The sequence below is a fragment of the Mustela erminea genome, chromosome 6, assembly GCF_009829155.1.
Source record: "Mustela erminea isolate mMusErm1 chromosome 6, mMusErm1.Pri, whole genome shotgun sequence".
Taxonomy (NCBI): domain Eukaryota; kingdom Metazoa; phylum Chordata; class Mammalia; order Carnivora; family Mustelidae; genus Mustela; species Mustela erminea.
This window is the reverse complement of record NC_045619.1, coordinates 51,740,182-51,762,414: the sequence shown is the minus strand read 5'-3', so window position 1 is coordinate 51,762,414 and position 22,233 is coordinate 51,740,182. Positions and strand designations below refer to the sequence as shown.

The window sequence follows — 22,233 nt, the reverse complement described above, 5'->3', positions numbered from 1 at the left end:
AGCTCTCATGATTGTGTAGGTCAGACCTGTTCCTTTTCACTCAAAGATCTCACCAGCAGCACACATCTTCACAAGTCATTTAGAACGACCCTATTTCAAGTTAGGAGATTTTCTTCCCATCTGTGCTGAAAACCTAACTGACCCCTGGCTTGAACAGGTAAATGCAGCAAACTCTGTGAATGAATTCATTAGTATGACCACTTTAATGGAGATGATCTGCACGCTGACAGGGTTTGTCTTTGTCTGTGGTTACTACTCCCCTTGGGCCTGTGAATACCTAGCTAGCTGGCAACAGCTGGGCAATGCCTTAGGTTAGCTGTGCCCCTAACTTTCCACCATGAACAATGATACCTCAACTGGCTGACTCTTGGATTTCTCTTTCAAGTCACAAAGAAATTATTAGGAGACACTCATGACTCAGGAATAACCTCCTTTTGCAGGGGCATACTTCTCTGGTTCTCAGGAAATGCAAATTAGAGTATGATTAGAAACCTTAACTCAAAAATACTGCAGAAGCCACTGCTAAGACAAGAACTTTCCAACAAAGATCCTTAGATTCTCTCGTCGAAGTTGTTCTTGTTAACAGAATGGCCCCCGATTATATTTTGGCTGAGCATGGAGGTGTCTGAGCTATGGCCAACATCAACCGCTGCTGCTGCTGGAGTAACACTTCTGGGGAACTGAAACTCAGCTGTGTAAGATCACGGAACAACCCTCTTGGCTCAAAAAGGTGACTCCTTCCGCGGGGTCTTTCTGTGACTGATTTTGATTGGTCTAGGTCTTGGGGACTACAAACACAGGAATTATCCTGTTCACAGTAATAATAAACTTCCTGCTTTTAAGTGTGTGTTCACAGCCACTAACCGTCAAGCAAATGACCTCCCCCAAGACAGGAATGTCAGAAAAGGAATGACAGACTTAAAAGATTTTGAACCTGAAGTCATGGCTTGTGAATATCACAGAAATTAAGCAAAAGACGTCACAATCTATGAATACCAAAAAAAGGATGGACAAAAGCTGCCTCCCATCAGCTTAACTTTAATCAGTCAATTTGGATTATCTGGTCAGTACTAGTGAGGTAATCTGCCCATTGGGCCCTTCCATTCCACTTAGGAGGGTGATCTTGCTTGAAACAATGCATTCTTTGCTAATAATTTTTTTCTGTCCCCTTTCTGCCTTTAAGATTTTTCTTTAATTTGAGAGAGAGAGAAAGTGAGAGAGAACATAGAGGGGAGAAGGCAAGAGGGAGAAGCAGACTCCCCGTGGAGCTGGGAGCCTGACGCAGGACTGGATCCTGGGACTCTGGGATCATAACCTGAGCCGAAGGCAGTCGCTTTACCAACTGAGCCACCCAGGTGCCCCCCTTCCTGCCTTTAAAACCTTTCATTTTGGGGTTTGGTAGAGCTCTTTTCTATTACCAGATGAGATGCTGCCCAAATAATCACTGAATGAAGCCAATTTGATCTTTTACTTTACTCAGTTGGAAATTTTTAAAGATTTTATTTATTTATTTGACAGACAGAAATCACAAGTAGGCAGAGCAGCAGGCAGAGGGCGGGGGGGCAGGGGAGTAGGGGCCCCGATGTGGGGCTCAATCCCAAGACCCTGAGATCAGGACCTGAGCCGAAGGCAGAGGCTTAACCCACTGAACCACACAGGTGCCCCCTCAGTTGGGTTTTTCACAGTAGTCTACCTCAGTTGGGAGCTTGTTAGAAATGCAGTCACGGGCTCTACCCTTACCCTTAATGAGCCAGGAGCTGCATTTTAATAAGATCCACCAGTGATTCATATGCACAGTAAAATGTGAGAAGCACCTCTGAAACAGTGGTGCTCGAGCTGCTCCCCCAGCAGCATTACCATCATGGGAGTACTTATTGCAAAGGGTGGGGAACCTCCTAGCTTGAAATAGGGTCGTTCTAAACCCCTCATGGATGCTAGCTAGTCTGAGAACTCTGCACTAAGGACCTAAGTGGACCCACATAACCGGATGCACACAGTTGGAATGAGGGACAGCTTGTGCAAGGCCTTGGAACGCCATAGCCCCCTGGAAAGGGGGATGCGGAGACAGGACGGATTTCCTAACCAACTAATCTATAATGAATCCTGAACAATCCCTTGCAGGTCAAGCCTCAGAAATCTAAGTCACAGGAGTACCCACTCTGCCAGCTCTGAGCCACGGAAGCAGGGATTCAGGGGGAACAGTTTATCTGATCAGTGGTCCCAAGCTTTGCTACATAATAAAATCACTAGGGGAGCTTTAAAAATCCTGAGGGCCAGGTTATATTCTGTGTCAATCAATATGGTCAGGAAGGCTCATTAAACAGTCAAAAGCCAGACAGTAAATATTTAGGGTCTGTGGTTATGCAGTCTCTGCCACAACTACTCAACTTTGCTTTTGTGCCAGGAAAGTAGGCCTGACAATATATACATGGAAGAGTATGACTGTATTCGAATAGAACACTGTTTACAGAAAAGCGGGTGGGCTAAATTTGGTCCACAGCGGTTTGCCAGCCTCTGGTCTCTAGCAGCACTATCCAGGACTTTCTGACAGAAATGTTCTGTATGTGTGCTATCCAATACAATGGCTCTGGGGGCACCTGGGTGGCTCAGGCAGTTCAGCGTCTGCCTTTGGCTGACCCCAGAATCTCGGAATCAAGCCCCTCATCAGGCTCCCGGCTCATCGGGGTGTCTCCTCTCCCTCTTCCCTTCACCCCACTTGGGTGCGCTTCTCTCTCAATAAAATTGAATAAAATAAAAATACAACAGCATCTGAGCACTGGATAGGTCGCTAGTGACATGGAGGAACTAACTTTCCCATTTTATTCCAGTTTACATAACTAGCTGCACGTGGCTAGCAGCTGGTCAGTCAGGGCAGAGCTAGAGCTGTAACTCTCTGCAAGCACGACACACCAGTAATTTCACTCGAGTACCTTCCAAAACAAAACAGGAAGAAGGAAAAGAGCCGAGTCCTGATGGCACTTCCACAACCATGCAGAGAAATTAAGTATCACTGACCCTTGAACAACACAGAGGTTAAGGGCACGGACACCCTAACTGGCTGAAAATTCAAGGTGAACTTTTGACTCTCCAAAAGCTTAATTACCGCCAGCCTCCCGCTAACTGAAAGCCTTACTGACAACATGGCTGACTAATTCACGTTTTGCGTTAAGTAGTATATACCATATCCTACAAAGTAAGCTAGAGAAAAGAAAATACCAAAAAAAATCATGAGGGAGAGAAAATGTATTTACAGCACTGTATTTCTCACACTGTAAGTTTGTCATCTGTTTACAAGATGATCTGTTGTTCCTACATTAATAACACCTTACATGATATGCACACTGAACACCTTATACATATTACTAATACTAGACATCAAAAATAAAAAAGCATGAAAAAGTAATTCATGTTTGTTTACAGGTATAATGAATCACACACCGGTAACAAAGCAGCAGCACTATGATTGCTTTATGGTGACGTAGGGTAGCTGACACAGCTATGGTAGCCTAGCTCAATGAATGCGTCGTCGTAAAATTTCTAGGGCAAAAAACCCACAAAAACTATAGCAGACTGGTATGTCATATTCATAACACAGCACTGGGGACACTGTTACATTAAAAAAAACTTACTGGTGATGACAGGCTGATACTCCTGTTTCTCCAGTTATGAGGGAGGGAGCCATAGTGCATGGTAACGTAATTTTTTTTTTTTTTTGGTAACATAATTCTTTGAAAGCAAAAAACAGTAAGCAAACTACCACATTATTAATTTTATACTAAATACCACTCACCGTATGCCTATGTAAGGACAGACTATCCGCTTCCATACAAGTCTCATACACAGTGCTCTAAATGGTGAATACTTAGGTGATGCGGCTGCTGCTACAGTTCTTGCTGTACAGTTACTAGATTTTTGCACAAAAACACAAACCTACACAATGTAAATTTATTAACTGTATGGCGTGGTGGCCGTTCACTCTTCAGTGGACCATCATAAATGTCTTATCTTGGTCATCTTCTTGTTGAATAGGCTGAGGAGGAGGTGGAGGAGGGGCTGATCTTGCTGGTTCAGTGATTTCAGAGGTGGAAGGGGAGGCAGGCACACTCAGTCTAACTTTACAAAATACACAATTTTTGTCTTTTCATTTCCCTAAAAATATTTCCATATGGTACCAATCCTTCTTCCACTGTGTGATTTTAGCTTCATTGCTTGTATCATAGAAGGGTCCATGTCATTAAAGTCAAAAGCAGTCTTGAATAATCAAAATGCTTCTGCCAGACTGTCTGAAGTCAACTCTCTAAGATCCTGAAACCCTTCAACACCCCTCCCAACTTTCTGCCACATCTATAATCTCTTTCACAATTTCCTCTATTGTAAATCTTGTGAAGTTAGGCACATCTGGACAGAGTTTTCTCCAGGAGGAATTTACTATTTTGGCCATGGAGGCTTTTTCTGTAACAACTTCTTCAATGGTATAATCTTTCCAGACTTTCATGATATTCTCTCGGGGTTCTCCTCCATAGTTGACGATCCTTTCCAGAGAGTAACTGTGTGTAATAAAACTTAAAAATCTTTATGACCCCTCATCTAGAAAATAAATTGGGGACACTGTGTTTGGGGGCAAGGAGACCACTTTGATGCCTTCAGTGTTTAACTCCTGGGGTTCTGGGTGGCCATCCTCTTTGTCCAATATCAAAAGAACTTTAAACGCAGTCCCTTATTGGCAAGGTACTTTCTCCTGACTTATGGAACAAAACATTGATGGAACCAATCCAGAAAAATGGTCCTCCCTGTCAGGTCTTCTTATGCAACCAAAAGACTGGGTAGCTGGTGTTTATCCTTTCCCTTCAAGGCTCAGGAGTCCTCATCCAACTGCATTTGCACAAAACAGTAGGACTTAGACTACAGCTTCCTGCCTTAAATCGTGGTGATTGCTTCTCTTTCTTACTAATAAATGTCTTTTATGGCATTTTTCTCCATAACAGAGAATTTCTATCTGGACTAAAAACCTGTTCAAATAGATATTCTCAACGATGAAGATCTTATTTATTTGAGAGAGAGAACACGAGCAGGGGGTTTGGGGGTGTGGGTGGGGAAGGGCAGAGGGGAAAGGGAGAAGCAGGCTCCCCTCTGAGCAGGGAACCTGATGTGAGGCTTGATCCCAGGAACCTGAGATCATGACCTGAGTTGAAGGCAGACGCTTAACCCATTGAGCCACCCAGGCGCCCCTCAATGATTTTCTTAATGGCATCTGGGAACTGGTCTGTCGCCTCTTGGTCAACAGAAGCTACTTCTTCTGTTACACTGACATTTTTTAAGCTAAATCTTTCTAAAATTACCAAACCATCCTTTGTTGGCATTAAATTCTCCAGCTTTATATTCTTTATCTTCCTTTGTTTTCAGTTGTCATATAATGACTTTGCTTTTACTTAATCATTATTAGTTCTATAGGTGTACCTTTTTATTTTTTTTTTAAGATTTATTTGTTTATTTAACAGACAAATCACAAGGAGGCAGAGAGGCAGGCAGAGAGGAGGAAGCAGGCTCCCCGCTGAGCAGAGAGCCCGATGCGGGGCTCGATCCCAGGACCCTGGGATCATGACCCAAGCCGAAGGCAGAGGCTTTAACCCACTGAGCCACCCAGGCGCCCCTAGGTGTACCTTTCTTAAAGCAATCCTGCACCTACACAAAGCTACATTTTCAATACAAGATAAAAAAGTATTTTGCAAAAAGGATTTTTTTCATGCCTGTTGGCATACCTGCCATGACGGCTTCATGAATTTCCTTGTTTCTTTTTTTCCCCCACAGTGGCCTTTATGCTGGATAAATTTGTCTTGAAATGGTGGGCAACCAAAGCTGCAGACCTCAATCTACGGTACATATCAAGCAATTCCTTTTTCTTATAATGTCGTAACTTTTCTCAGCTTCTCAGGAGCATTTCTAGCATCCCTAGTGGCACTCTGCATGGGTCCGATGGTGTTATTCAAGGCTTATGGTATTGCATGAAACACAGTGAAAAATACACGAGAACTGGATGAGATCACTTTTTACGACAATACAAATTTACTGGAGAGAAGCTGTTCATGCACAGATGATTAGCATCACACGGCATTTTAAGCAGATACTCACAACACTTAAGCTCACCGTACCAGCAACTGGAGGTGGCTAGGAAGTGATACAGTAATACAGTATGGACTACAGTCGACGATTTTATGCAGTTATAATTTAATGCTACATCGTTGTATTTCTCTCAACTAAATGGTGCCATGTATATTCTGAGTAACTTTTGATGAACTTCAACTTTTTAGAACAGATTTGTATACATTTTATGATCCTAAGTAATAAAATAGTATCTATGTATATTTTATGCATTCATGACATACCTAGTTTTCCTTACTTTCTTCAATACTTATAGGCTACATGGTTCATCTGCTAGTTTTTAAAAATTGTTGCAAATCTCCAAAAAATTTTCCAGTGTTCATAAAAAAAAAAAATCTGTAAGTGGACCCACACAATTCACACCCATGTTGTTAAAGGATCAACTGTGTATGCCGCAAATAATTTCACCCCCACAGTGAAGATTTTTTTCCTACCTAGAAATACACAAGGCACATAGTATAAAATTTGTGCAAGAACATTAAAAGATGTAAAATTTCCTCTTACTGGATCTATAGATTCAATGCAATTCCAACCAAAAATCCAACGTGAATTTTCAGTTAATCTTCAAAGCTGTTCTAAAGTTTACATAAAGCGTGGTAGCTATGGTCCCCACAAGGGCAGAGAGGTCTGCCTTTACAAAGATTTAATTACACAGCTTTATAACAAAAACAAAATGATACTGTTACAAGGATAGAGAGATCTGTGGAACAGAAAGGACAACTGAGTATATATAGAGAAAAAAATGAAACTGGATCCCTGACTCATACCATACCAGAAAATCAAATCTACGTATATCAAGGACTTTTATGTAAGAGGCAGAAGTACAAAACTATTCTAAGAAAACCCAGGAGAACTGTTTTTTGATCCAAGGTTCCAAGCAATTTTATAAGCAAGACACAAAGAATACTAACCATAAGAGAGACGATTTATACATTTAACTCCTGTGTTCTCAAATCATAATGTAGAGGAAAGACAAGTCACAAACAGGGAGAACATGACGGGCAAAAAGGTATTTCACAAGGGAAGCGACACAAAAGGCATGAAAAACTGATTCACTCATCAAAAACTCAATTAAGGGGCACCTGGGTGGCTCAGTCTGTCTGTCTTCAGTTTAGGTCACTAAAGCCCCACATAGGGCTCCCTCCCTGCCCCGCCCCATCCATGAGCATGTGTGCTGGCTTGCTCTCTCCCCGAGGTATGTGCTTTCTCAAAATCTCTCTCTTTTTTAAAGATTTTATTTATGTGGCCGCCGTGCAGTTATTGGTGCATGCGGTTTTGAAAGTGGGGAGGGTCCTGTCCCAATGAAAAGTTACAGAGCGCTTGTGTTTTAAAAAAAATAAAGAAAAGAAAAAGGATATTCTTTATGTATTAAAGAGACACAGAGCACTCAAGAGATTGAGACAGAGAAAGAGAGCGAGCGAGCAAGGGAGTGAGCAGGGATGGGGGAGAGGGAGAAACAGATTCCCTGCTGAGCAGGGGGCCTGATGTGGGGCTCGATTTTAGGACCCCAGGATCATGGCCTGAGCCAAAGGAAGATGCTTAACTGAGTTACCCAGGTGCCCCTCAAATAAATAAAATCTTAAAAAAACCCCAATAAACATTAAAAAATGGGCAAAGGATCTAAACGTTATCTCCAAAGAAGATACACAAATGTCCAATAAACACACAAGATGTTCAACATCATCAGTCATTGGGGGAATGCATAGATCAAAACCCCAGTAAGACAGTACTTCCTACCACTACAATGTAATAAAAAGACCGCTAACAGCAAGTGCAGGCAAGGACGTGGAAAACGCCAAAGCCTCGTGCACTGCCGACGGGAGTATATAAAATGGTACAGCTGCTTTCGAAACAGTCTCGTAGTTCCTCTAGAGATTAAACATAAGTCACCACACAACCCAGTAATTCTATTCCTAAGAAAACAGGTATGTACCCAAGAGAACTAAAAACATTCGTCTGCACAAACACTTGTACACAGGATGTCCACAGCTGCATTATTCGTAATAGCCAAAAGGGAAAACAACCTATCAACTGAGGAATGGATAAACAAATGTGGAATATCCATACAGTGGAATATTATTTGGTAATGAAAAGGTATGAAATACTGATACCTGTTACAAAGGGGATGATTTCTGAAAACTTTATACTCAGTGTAAGAAGCCAGTCACAAGAGCCCACATATACATGATTCTATTTATACAGAATGTCCACACAGACAAATCTACAGCACTAGAAAGTAGATCAGTGCTTGCCTGGTGCTGAGAGAGGGAGCAATGGGGGAGAGACTGCTAATGGATCTGGGGTTTCTTTTTGGGGTGATGAAAAGGTTCTAAATTTAGATCACGGTATGGAGGCACAACTCTGCATACACCAAAAACTACTGAACTTACTATCAACTTTAAATTAGTGAATAAGGGAATTAAAACTGTTAGAAATGATTCATTTCACTAATAAACGAGGAAATGCAAAGCAGGACTAAATACAATTTTGGTCTTTTCTATCCACCAGATTGGCAAAAATTAAGTTGTCTATAAGTTGTTTCTTATAGAACAAAGGGAATTCTCATACATTGCCGGTGGGAATGTAAGATGATGACATTTTATAAAAATAACTTGGCAATATTTATAGAAATGAACAATGTGCAGTTCCTGTACTGGTATATACACATGTTCACTGGAAGACAGGTATAAATATCAACTAACGGCACTGTTTTTTTGTTTTTGTTTTTTTTTTTAAGATTTTTAAAATTTAAGAGAAAGCAGAGCAGGAGAGAGAGGGCGCAAGGAGGGAGGTGGGGGGCAGGGAGAAGCAGACTCCTGCTGAGCAGGCAGCCTCATGTGGGACTCGATCCCAGGACCCTGGGATCTATAATAAGCAGATGCTTAAAGACTGAGCCACCCAGGCTCAACCCAACATCATTGTTCCTAAAACAAAACTAGCACAAGAGAACAATCTACTGACTAATAAAAAAACGAAGTTTTGATGTGTTCATACAATGGAGCATTCGGCATATGTGAACAACGTGTATCAGTTTGGAAACAATGCTGAATTGGTAAAAGTCCCAGATTACATTCAGGTGTTTTGTTTTGTTTTGTTTTAGTGCCAAAAAAGTATCAAAACTAAGGTATCTTGTTTAAGGATACTTACATGATAATTACTAAAAAAATAAAATCCAGAGAATGACAACCATGACATTCAGGAATATGATCACTCCTAAGGGACAGGCAAGGGACTGATAGGTAGGATGGGGAGGGGCATATAGGTAGATGCACCAGTAGTGGGAATATGTGAGTTCTTAAATGGGATGATGAGTTCCTGGGTATTTCTCAGGTTTCAAGGCTTATGTGAGTGACATGTATTCTCTTGAATGAAGCACATATTACCTAGTAATAAACTGTAACAGACTCAGACAAATCAATGATTAACAGTCACCTATAATGAGTTACCATACATGACTAACATATTTTAACACTGATTCTGCCGATTTAATATTGATCGTTCCACAGATCCTTAGCTCTGTGCAGTCCCATACACACAAATACTTCCTGTGTTTTCTATTCTTTAAGAGATTTTGTTTTTTGAAAAGATTTATTTTAGAGAAAGAGCAGAATGAGGGGCAGAGGGAGAGAGTGAATCCTGAAGCAAACTCCACACTGAGCAGGGAGGCTGACGTGGGGCTCAATCCCAGGACCCTGAGATCATAATCTGAGCCAAAATCAAGAGCTGGCTGCTTAATGAACTGAGACACCCGAGTGCCCCTAAGATGTTATTTTTAAGTAAGCTACCCCCAGCGTGGAGCTTGAACTCACAACCTCAGAATCGACTCATATTCTCTGACTGAGCCAGCAAGGTGTCCCTTAAGGTATGTATTCTGAAGTGAAAGGTCTTGTCAAATTAGCCTCCTGACAGCTCATACTGACTACATGTTTACGAACCGAGTCTAAGTAGTTTTCATTTTCTCAGACTTCTGCAAATACTCAGTTATAAGTCTTTTTAATCTCTGCCAGTTCTGTAGGCAATAAAGACCTCCTACAGTTATGCATTTCTTTGATCAGCACCGGAGCAATCTTTTTTGCACTTACTGTAGACATTTCTAATTCCTCCATGAGTTGATGAGTTCCTTCTTTTGCCCATTTTTCTACTGGGATATTAATCTTTCTAAAAACCCATCTACTGGGGCGCCTGGGTGGCTCAGTGGGTTAAGCCGCTGCCTTCGGCTCAGGTCATGATCTCAGGGTCCTCGGATCGAGCCCCGCATCGGGCTCTCTGCTCAGCGGGGAGCCTGCTTCCTTCTCTCTCTCTCTCTCTGCCTGCCTCTCCATCTACTTGTGATTTCTATCTGTCAAATAAATAAAATCTTTAAAATAAATAAATAAATAAATAAATAAAATAAATAAAAACCCATCTACTATGGTGAAGAACTCATCTGTTGGGACCACGAACCCTTTTTCACATATGTTGCAAATATTTTCCCCATTTCTCATCTGTCCTCACTTTGTTTACGATGGGTTTCTGGGAGGGGGAGAGGGGAAGAAGGGAGGATACAGATCTGTTTATAAATGGTCCAACTGGTCTTTTAGAAGCTCCTTCCCACCAGAGAGAAGAGAAAAATTCTATTCTCCATTCTCCAATTTTCACAATTTGATTTAAGATTTAAATTTTTAATTCTAAATCTGTACAACCTGGAATTTATTTCAGAGTCTTGGCTCAGGCCCGATTGAGGGCTTCATACTCACCAAAATGGGCAATAAAGACATCCCATCCATCTGTGTCTTATTCGGGTTATATCCAGCAATATCCAAAATAGTAGGACCCAAGTCAATGTTGGCAACGAGCATCTATGAGAATGAGGGAAGAAAAACAAGCAATCTAGAACACAGTTGGTCTGGTTTTCCTTTTCTATCATACAGCTCTTCCCCCACCCCACCCATGAGACAAACAGCATTTGCTATTATCTTTTGTACAGCCCAGACTTACTGAGATCTTACTCACTGAATCATATAATAATTCAAAAAATGAAACATAAAGATTTCTAAGACTTGTAATACATGCCCCTGGGAAGTTATGTATCTATTCAACCCACACCGCTATTGAGCAAAAAACATTTTTCAAAACATTTTTCGTAACTTCTTTGGGACTGCCCAAAGTCTGATGAATCATGAGAAGATGTTGCGCTATTTTATACAAAGTGTTTACAACATGTATTTCTACAGTTCACTAAATTTGATTTCAAACAGACTCCTGACATTTTTGAAATCCTCAAAGGGTGAATGCTTCTTTTTATCCTTTCCATTTTTTTTTTAAAGATTTTATTTATTTGACAGAGAGAGACACAGCAAGGGAGGGAACACAAGCAGGGGGAGTGGCAGAGGGAGAAGCAGGCTTCCTGCTGAGTGGGAAGCCTGATGAGGGGCTTGATCCCAGGACCCTGGGATCATACCTGAGCCAAAGGCAGATGCTTGACAACTGAGCCACCCAGACACCCCAGGTTGAATGCTTCTTATCAAGGAAGATATCAGCCCTTTTTGTAGTTTCTCAAAGTGGTAACACTACTAAAAAATGTTTGCAATAGGAAGGTAGAGGAGAGGGGTTTAAAAAAAGATGTTTGTAATAGACTTTGGAGACTGCAGAAAACTCATTCCAACAGTGTACTGACAGGAGTTTCCTTAAAGAGCACAAAACTAAGATGTGCTAAATAAACACGTTAGGCATTAAAGTCACTGTCCTGCATTTACACCTTGCTTTATTCCTTTGGTTTATTAGACTATTTTACTTCTGTATACAAATCCTCTTTAGGACCTAAACCAGCATACTCCCACAGATGTAATTTAAAATTATGTACTAATCACATTAAAGTAAAAAGAAAAGGGGAAGAAATTCATTGTATATATTTTATTTAACTTGATATGTCAAAAATAGTACTATTTCAAATGTAAGCAATGTAAGACATTTAATAAGATTTTATCTTTTTTTTTTGAGCTGAGTCTTTGAAATCTGGAATGCTGTACTTGTAACACATCTCAGTTTGGACTATCACATATGTTTTGGCTCACCAGGCGCAGTGGCTGGTGGCCACTGTGGTGGACATGCAGGCTTAAAGTCACTTAAATCACAGGCTAGGGAAAACTCAGAGTGGTGAAGACAATCCACCAGGGATACCAGGGGAGTCAAAGTTTACCAAGCACCTATTCTGTGCCAGTCCTTACGGTTTATCCTCTGTTAATCCTCGCTGCCACCCCAGGATGCACTATTTCCCCTGCTTTACAGATGAGGAAGTGAAAGAGAAGTAACTGAAACAAAATCAAAAGCTTGTAAATTGAAAAGCTACCATGTACCGAAAGGAAATAAAAGTCTTCAGGATTGTTGAGACAATGCAGAGCATCGTAGAAAGGTCAAGGTGCAGGGGATTAAAAAAGTGAAACCTAACTCAGGAACTTTTCATTTAAAAACAAAACCAAAAGTACAGAAATAATAGGCAAGAAAATGTCTTCAGAGCACTGTTCATCAGGGGCCAGGTTTCCTGGCAGCTATGAAGGGCTAATACAGGGCCGAGTAATATACTTATCTTGGCTCTGAATCAGTAAGTTTAATGCTAAGCTTCCAGAAATCACCATTCAGTGGTAAGCCACTCACAGGAAAGGCAATCCTTTCTTTACTTTTATACTTAAGTGAAAAAAGTTAGGAAATTCTAGATTCAAGAATTAGAATGGATACTATGGGTCCATGAGCGTAATGACTTCTAGAAACACTAGCAATTCAAGTCCTAAAACAGTACTGCTTCTATCACTAAGTATAAAAGTTACTCAGGAAAAAACTCACAAAAATGTCCCCAAGGATTATCCAAGACCCAGGGTAAGAGATATCTTCCCTAATTCCAGGTCTCTCAGAAGACCGAGCTGCTCTGAATACAGTCAACAAGAGTGGGTATGAATACAGAAGAGATCATGGCAGGAGAGAAGAGACAAGCACAGATATAACCTCAAGAATCAGATCAAAGCAACAAGACTCTGATGTGTGACTCAAAAGACCTTCAGTTATGTCTAGGACATGAATGAAGTGAAGTCAAATCCACAGGTATTACTAACATGTCCAAGGCAGTTTTATAAAGAAGAAGAAAAAAAAAAGTAAACACCAAAATTGTAAAACCTACAGAGATTTAAAATGGTGACTGCCTGTTTCATCAGGAAACACTTAAAGAGCCATCAATTACATGATGGGAGGCTCTCTCAAATGGCAGTCTCCTTTGTGGGGAGAAAGGTCTGGAAGTTTCAGTACAAATCAAGAGTCACTAAGATTTGTCCCAAGTACCACAGACATCATCCCAGGACTTTGTTCCCAGCTATCTGCAATAATCACATTTTCCCTAAAAAGTAATAAATTCTCTTCCCTTTTAGGCTTTAGTTTGACTAAGAGGGAAAGAATCTCAAAACCAGCAAACTACATCAGAAGATGGGAGACTTCTAGAGGATACCGAGCATGAGTGAAGAATCCAACAGAGACTTCTGTCTCTGGTTTTTACAAACAAGAATCAGAATGGATACTACAGGCCCTTGATTATAATGACTTCTAGAAACACTAGCAATTCAAGCTCCTAAAATGGTACTGCTTTTATCACTAAGTATAACCTTAAAGATTCATTTATGGATTGGAATTAAAAAGCACTGACAAGACCAAAAGTAAATTATTTCATAATCGCAGCCTCACAGCTTGGGAATGTTCTTAGGATTTATGTATATAGATATTATGATCAAATAAAAACCCTTAGAAAATTCTGGGGCATGAAATCAAAGGATATTGTGCTTTGGAGCTGCTCATTTTTTTAGCTCTAGAAGAATGACTGTGCTATAGAGAATTACGCAGAAAAAATAAGACTGCTCTACGGAGGATACACTGGGTTTCCAAATGGACATTTAAGCCCTGATATTACAGAATTCACGTAGAGTTATCAAAGGAAAGGCTGCAAGCACACCAGACAGCACCCCAAATCCATGTAGCGAAAAGCACTGAAGAAAGGAGAGGGCTCCCCACATCTTGGGCTACTCTGCATTTACCCCTCAAGCCCAGCTTCCCTACAGTGAAGAAGCCAGGGAGTCGCTGAGTTACACTTGTGAATTCTCCACTTAGCATTCTCCCAATTTCACACAGGGAAACAAGGCTTACCTGGCCAGTCCTCGGGCCAATACTGTGTCTTCTTGACCCCCCAGTTCGGTTCTATTTCCCCTGGATCATGCTGTGTCATTTTTTTCTCCTACTAACCTTTTCCTTTCTTAAAACCCTTTTGATGAATTTCTACCACCAAATCTGAAGCTAGCATCACTTCCAGCCAGGACAGAAAACCTCAGTAAGCCAGTCTTTGGCATCCACGCAGACCACTTCTGTTCTGCTCTCCCAACGGCTAACACAAAGCTAAGCCCACTGGTCAAACGTACCCTGTTTTGACCATCAGCTTTTGACAGCTCAGCTTAATATGCCCAACTCATAACCCTGCGCCTCTCATGCAGGACGACTGGCACCGAGACAAGTACCCTGTCAACACAGGATAAATGACTCACCATCTCTGACACTCTTTGTGCTAGGTGGAGGCTGAGCATTTCATACTTCTCAAACTACATCTGTCAGCACAGCACCCCCCACCAAACCCCACCCTACCATGGATTTTGAGAAGAGACACAGTTAATTTTCAATCCCGGTTCTGCCACTTACTATGTGACCTTGGTAATAACCATTCAGGCAACATGGATGTCCCCCAATGTGTGTTAAGGGCAGGGTATTCTAAGTGTAGACAGTGCCTCTCTTCTAGGAACTCCCCCAAGTAAAAAAACACAAACTCAGCAGGGTGTGGTAAGTGTGAGGGCAGCCAGGACAGGGCAAGGGCACCTACCCCAAGTGGGGGTGGGGGGTGTAGTGACTCTCCAGGCAGAAACCCCAAACCAAAGCTCTCAAGGACAATTAGTGAAGTGGAAGGGGCATTTGCGGGGCATTCCCAAACAGAAGGAGCAATCAGCAGACAAAGACAAGGAGGTGAGAGAGATGAGACAGAGAGAACCACTTCACTTAGAAGTGACAGTGGTTCGGTACAGCTGCCATTCTGTCCCCTGGGCAAGCCAAGCTCATTCTTCGATGTGTGACTTCCCATTTATTGTTCTTCTCAGAATGCCCTCCCACAGATCTCTGCAGGACTAAACCCTTTCCAACACCCAGGTCTCTGCTCAAGTGCCTCAGAAGCTTTCACTGACAACTGTAGTGGAAGCATCTGGCTCTCCAGGCACTGAGAGTTAAGAACTAGTCTTTCCTGACTGCTCAGTGCTGTGTAGCCAAGCCTGCAGGCATAAGATATTTAAATATTTTCTGAGCTATACTGTAATGGTTAGGTACAGACTCTGGAGCCAGACTCCAATATTTGATAGCAGACTCTGATATTTTATCTTGGGCATGCCATTTAACTTCTACACCTCAGTTTCCTCACCTGTGAAATGGGTGTAACAGTATCTCTAAGTGGGTTCCTATAGCTAATACACTTAGAATAGCACCTGTCACACACTAAGCATTCAAAAAGTGATAGATATTACTGTTGAAATGGTTTCCTAGGAACCAGGTTTCATTCAGACTGCTTGGAGAAGGTCAACTTTTCTGATTTTAATATTTAGATGCCGCTGTTAACTTGAAGATAAAGGGAACTGTTTGGCTGATGGGCAGCTGGCTGACACATTCCATTCCGTTCTCATTTCACTTCCTTCCCCACGCTGGTTAGAAATGGCCCTAACAGCCCTGCTCCTTGGAAATGCACACAGCTGCCAACATGTTTTGAGTCCACTCCAACACCAAGATCAAGAAAACACTTTTAAGACTAAGCAAAGTAAGTCAATCAGAGAAAGACAATTATCATATGATCCCACTGACATGTGGTATTTAAGAAACAAGACAGAGGATCATAGGGGAAAAGAGAAAAAAATGCAACAGGACAAAACCAGAGAGGGAAACAAACCATAAGAGACTCTTAATGTCAGGAAATAAACTGAGGGTTGCTGGAGGGGAGCTGGATGGGGGAATGGGTTAACTGGGTGATAGACATTAAGGAGGGCACATGATGTTATAAGCACTGGGTGTTACATAAAAGTGATGAATCACAAAGAGACCTTGGGGCAAATAATACATTATATATTAATTTTTTAAAAAAGAGTGATGAATCACAAACCTGTACTCGTGAAACAAATAATACATTATATGTTAATTAACTGAATTTAAGTTTTAAAAATTCTAATAAATAAATAAAGGGCTAAAAAAAAAAAAATCAGACTTAATGGTCCTCTAAACTCGCCTATCTCCTTTGAAAGGAGACCCATTCACATGGTACTGGATTTGTAGTGGGAAATGACTGGCTTTAGGAATGCAGGTGTTAAGAAAAAAAGAAAACTCAAAAGAAATTACAAAGGCCATTTTACCTTTCTGAAGAATTTCAACAGAATTCCATCATTAGCATTATAAAAAGAAATAAGGGTATTACACTTAAACATTAACCTCCAAAATTAGACTAAAGTACCTAGTATACCCAGAAAGTCTGGCCAGTTTTCCAATTCTAGCTTAAGTGATGTATTTGCTCATTTTCTTTTGTCTCACAGAGCTGGGACTGAAATTGTGTTATTAGAGAAGAGAAGACATAACTAGTAGAACTTATCAATTCTTATCTTCCAAGCATTAGACCAAAGCGTTTTGGATAAGAGTGTCTAGAATCTCTAGGAAAAACGTGCCTCAGTATTTGGTACCAAGTTTGGAAAAAGACACTGAAACCAAATGGAAATGGCAACAAAAGAAAGTGGTACATTATGACAGTTCTAGGAGAGAGAATCAGTAAAACAAATGCATGTGGGACAAGCAGTTCCACAGAGAGAGGGAAAAAAATCCTCTGAAGACATGCTTTTTATAGCCTTATATTCAGTGAGGTCAGACTGGCAGCAGCTATCAGCAGGGAGGTCAGATATGCAGAATCAGAATCTGCATTTTAACAAGGTCCCCAGGGGCATTTGCCTGAGCTCTTAATCTACAGGGTAGTAGGCCCCAAACTGAGCTGCTTCTTTGTATTACCTGTGGACTTAAAAAAAGCAGAGGCTGGGTCCCTATTCTAGTTCAAGTGAGTCCACTAGAACCATTCTGGATGTTGAACCTTTCACAATTTCAGAACATGATGTTGAGACAGTGGTAGCAAGTCACTGCTCCAGGACAAAGTAAAGATTTAGTCTCGAAGGACAAATCAAAGCTACTCCTAGTGATATATGTATATATGGGAGGATGGGGGGGGAGAATACAATTAAAAGAAGGTGGCCAGGAGTTTAAAATATAAGTAAATAAATAAATAAATCAATGAATAAGGGAATCACCGACTCCAAGACTTATAAATACACTCACAAGATCTTAAGCCAAACACAAATCATCGTCGTAGGAGAAGTCTAATCAGCCTCCTCTTCAGAGAACAGCCTTCTTTTCTCAGGCAAGTGCTACCTGTAAACAGCGTCAGCTTCTCAGGCACCTACCTTGCTTGTCTGATTTGGTTTGATCCCAGGTCCCCGAACCAGCAGTGGAACTTTGATATCAAACTCATACAGCTGTCTTTTGTCTATCGGCAAAGAAAACTGTCCTGAAAACAAAATACAGGGGGTAAAGAAGGAGCTAGGAAAGAAGTATCACACACATATTCAATCAATGGACAGTAAGAATGCAAACAACTCTGTTCTATTTATGGGGCTTTAATAGAAAGTTTATAATCGCTTAGGTCTCTTATTACTATAAGGCAGGAAATGAGTTCATCTTTAAACTAATGCCTAGGGGGACTCCTTGGTCTAAGATAAGACAAATTCAGCAAAAACAATGACTGGAAAGTACTGAAACACAAATACATAATTTATGTAGGATACTCAACCTGACCACAATTGAATGAGGTTACTCTAAAAACTGTCAATAAAGAGCCAAAGCATTTATCTGACCTTTCCTGAATAAACTGCATTTCAAGATAACCAGTTGAGTTCTTCTCTAAGGAATTCCAACTAATAAATGCAAAAGGACAGAGTTATGAAGTCAACATTTTGCCATCTTTAAGAGAATAGTAAATTAAAGCAAGAATGAATCATCAATGGAACCTTCAGCCACAAAAGGTTCATAGGTCAGGCTCAGGTTGACACCACATGAGCCATCAATTAATAGCAGCATCGCTAAAGTGGTCCAACCAGACACCATCATGAACTCATGTAACAGGAAGTACGTATCAGTATCACCAAGGAAACATTCTTTCTGAAAATGGCAATTTTTAAAAAAAGATTTATTTATTTATTTATTTATTTATTTGACAGAAATCACAAGTAGGCAGAGAGGCAGGCAGAGAGAGAGAGAGAGAGGAGGAAGCAGGCTCCCTGCTGAGCAGAGAGCCCAATGTGGGGCTCGATCCCAGGATCCTGCGATCATGACCTGAGCCGAAGGCAGAGGCTTCTGAGTCACTCAGGCACCCCTAAAAATGGCAATTTCTATTAAGCCTCTAGATCTAACTACCCATCTATAGAAAATGCTGACTAAAGAAACAGAAGTTAAGGAATCCTGAGAATGCAATTAGCCAGATCTAGAATGTGAGATATTCTGAACAAAAAAAAAACCCCAAAACCCTTTTCCCAATAAATCAGTGGCAGTAACATTCTCAGGGCACATGAAAAAATACAGGTAGCATGCGAACTTCGTCTAGATCCTGATACGTAATAGATTAGTCAGAGGCACAATGGAGAGTTCATGTACAGAATCACAATGTCTGAAGTTTCTTCAAAACCTTCTAAACAAAATAAAGACAAACATGGGGAAGATAGGAAGAATTCAAAAGACTGGCCACACATAGCTGAAAAGCGAAGCCGGGAATGGAAGTTATTTTATTAGTCTTTACTTTGAGTGCTTAAAAATATTTACAACGAAACATTAACTGCCTCATCAATCTGCTCCCATGCAAGTGAGCCCCACGTTAGTAGTTTTCAAGTTTATTAAATTGATACGCTGGGAAAGAAGACATTCATTTTTAAGAATATCCAAGTGGAAAAAAGGAAAGTTAAGGATATGGGGCTGACTCATACAGAGTTTTAAAAAGACAAAACATAAAACAAAAAGATACACACACACACACACACACACACACACAAAATCAATAAAACACCCCACAATTTCACAAGAAATTTCAAGACAACCTTCTCTTGTTCTTTCTATGTAAAATCTCTTACCCCTAGTCTACTTGCCCTTTAAATCTAGTTCAATTTCAGGGGGCCTGGGTGGCTCAGTCAGTTAAGCGTTTGCCTTCGCCTCAGGTCATAATCTCAGGGTGCTGGGATAGAGCCCTGTGACAGGCTCCCTGCTAGGGAGCCTGTTTCTCCCTCTTCTTCTACTGCTCCCCCTGCTTGTGTGTGCTCATGAGTGCATTCTAATAAATAAAATCTTAAAAAAAAAAAAATCTAGTTCAGTTTCTTCCTTTTTTCCTAAAGCCTATCTCTAATCTAACAAGGTCACTCTTTCCTCCCAACTCCTAGAACTTGTATTTCATGTAACTTGGCACATGAAATAGCAAATAATGACACGTTTCCCCACGTTTGAATGAGTTGACTTTCTAACTAGAGGAGTCCTGAGGGCAGCAGCCTCCCCCTCTGGCCCACCCACTGCTACAACAGGCCTAGAGCTCCCTGCTAGTGCTACTGACTGGGTGAAAAAGAAAGGCACCTAATCAATGCCACAGTAATACGCCAGTCTGCCCCCTACCTGTGTGGTAGCCGTTGTCTGAGGTATAAAAGATGTAAGTGTTGTTTAGTTCCCCATTGAACTCCAGTCTCTTGACCAGTTTCTCCACAAGGTCATCAACTGACAGTAAAGTTTGCCACCTGCATGTACACAGAGGGTGACAACAGAATTTCAGAATAATAGCTGAAGGAATGCTATCTTGCCAAAAAAGCAGGAGCAAAGTCAAAAACGAAACCACCCAAAGTCCCCAAACCTCTTTTCCTCAGACCCCTCCCTGGGGTGTGTGTGTGTGTAGGGGGGGATTAGAAAATCCCAGAACATAATGAGTTCATTCCAAATTTAACGGTTTCCAAAGAAATGAGGCTTTTAAAAGCAGTTAGTTTTATTAACACTGGTGGTGACAGCAGAAAATGGAAGGGAAACCTGTCAATTCAGTACTGATTAGCACAGATCAATTCAGATAAACCTACGCCACAACAACGTTTAGGGGTCTATTTAGGGGACAGCAAGCTACAGTGACGGGCCAGTTTGCCCACTGTTTTTGTTTTTTAAATTGTGGTAAAAGACCACACAACATAGAATTTACCAACTTAATAAATTTTAAGGGTACTAACAATAGTATGAAGTATATTCACACAGTGAGGCAGATCTCCAGAATCTTTTCTTCCTGCAAATCTGACGCTCTATACCCATTAAACAATTCACCATTTTTATACAGTTTTACTGGAACACAGTTGTGCTCATTCAGTCACATAATGCCTAGTTCTACTCCACAGGCAAAGCTGGGTAACTGCAACAGACACTGTCTGGCCTGACAGGCTATGATTATTTACTCTCTGGTCTTTTACAGACAAAGTTTGCTAGCCCCTGGTATAATCTAAATACATCTTTAGAGAGTGTAATGAATTTTTAAGAACTGACTTAAAAGAAATTCCTTGAAATTCCAAATAGCAACAGCAAATATTCTGTTCTAGTCTAAGTCTTTGGGTCTTATGCAAATACTAGGCCTGATGTCCCACAAAGTGACCTTTTCTTCAGACATAGAGAATATATATATATTTTTTAACCAAAATGCTCCAGTTTGCAATTCTGTTTTAACAAGTCATGAAAATGAATTGTTTTATTAGTCCTCAGGTCCAAAGACCATCTCCTACACCTTCTGGGGCAGCAGACCTCTGAACAGTCTCTCCCATCAACTTGCTACCTGTTGATCTTGTGTCAAAGATAACCACATTGTGCAGTCCCCTGGTTCATGGGCTGATTTGGAAGGTCCTCAAAGACCAGCTACCAGAGTACCAGCTACCAGAGTAGCAGCGCTTACCTTTTCCGAAATGCATTATCTAAGAACTGTATTGAAGAATTAGTCATTGGGGTCTTGGCTTGCCTAATTAACCAGTGCTTGTTCTAAGATTTAAACGAAAATAAAAAGTTAGCACGAAATCATACAATCAAATAAACTGCTAGAGTACATAATGAAAAGGAACATGTTATACTTCAGCAAAAAGGAACTTACTGGAGCATTTAGAGAACTTCAGACTTCCTCTTCCCTGCGCCATGTGTTCCTAAAAACACTTTCTATATATTATCACTCATTCTTTATCTTCCCAGTGCTCCCTATTGAAAGGAGGCCTGGGCTCCTTGTTAGCAGCATTAATCAGCATTTAAAGATATTTAGTGAAAGATATTGGGAAACTGCTGGCTAAAAGGAGACTAAATCTGTAACATTGAGTCTATGCTTTGGGTCTACTAACCAAACTATAAAATGGTAAATATTAACTTTACCTTCCAATAATTTTTGCCTTAAAAATTTAGTCATTACTCTATCAGCCTCTATTTTCCTACCCAAGATACTGATTATCCTAGAACCTTGTGAAAATCTCATCATAGCAATTTCCTAAAACCTCAAGCTCAAATCTAGAGAATTCTTCTCATTTAAAAAAGCACTCACAGTTCTAAAAAACAAAAACATATCCATACATCATTAATTCTCTCCTCTCTACTTATAAAGCCCTAAGTTACCACCTCCCAAACTATCAGCCCCAAAGTGTTCTTAGTTAATATGTTTGAGAAGTGTTATACAGCATATCCTCCTGCTGGAAATTCATGTTGGAACAGGAGTAACTCTGAGAAATTCTGCAACAAGGTGATTAGTTAAAATTTCTAAACTTACTTGCTCATGAGAACTTTTATTAACTTCTTTTGGAACGTGGATAATGGCCCTCTAGTTCAAAACTCAGTTCTCTCAGCTTTAAAAATCCTACCTAAGCACTTGCCTACTTGCCAGGCAACATGCTGCATAATTTCTATGTTCTTCAGTCCATA

General features: G+C 40.7%; 1 protein-coding gene across 1 annotated transcript in view; it reads right to left on the bottom strand.

Annotated features, from left to right (window-relative positions):
* Positions 1–22,233, bottom strand: part of GNS (glucosamine (N-acetyl)-6-sulfatase) — a 57,072-nt gene that overhangs the window by 20,771 nt on the left and 14,068 nt on the right. The window contains exons 7-10 of the mRNA XM_032347156.1: positions 21,233–21,315; positions 19,933–20,051; positions 17,688–17,791; positions 10,896–10,997 (exon numbers count right to left, since the gene is read on the bottom strand). Coding sequence (XP_032203047.1) covers positions 10,896–10,997; positions 17,688–17,791; positions 19,933–20,051; positions 21,233–21,315 — 408 coding nt within the window. The remainder of the gene's footprint in view (positions 1–10,895; positions 10,998–17,687; positions 17,792–19,932; positions 20,052–21,232; positions 21,316–22,233) is intronic.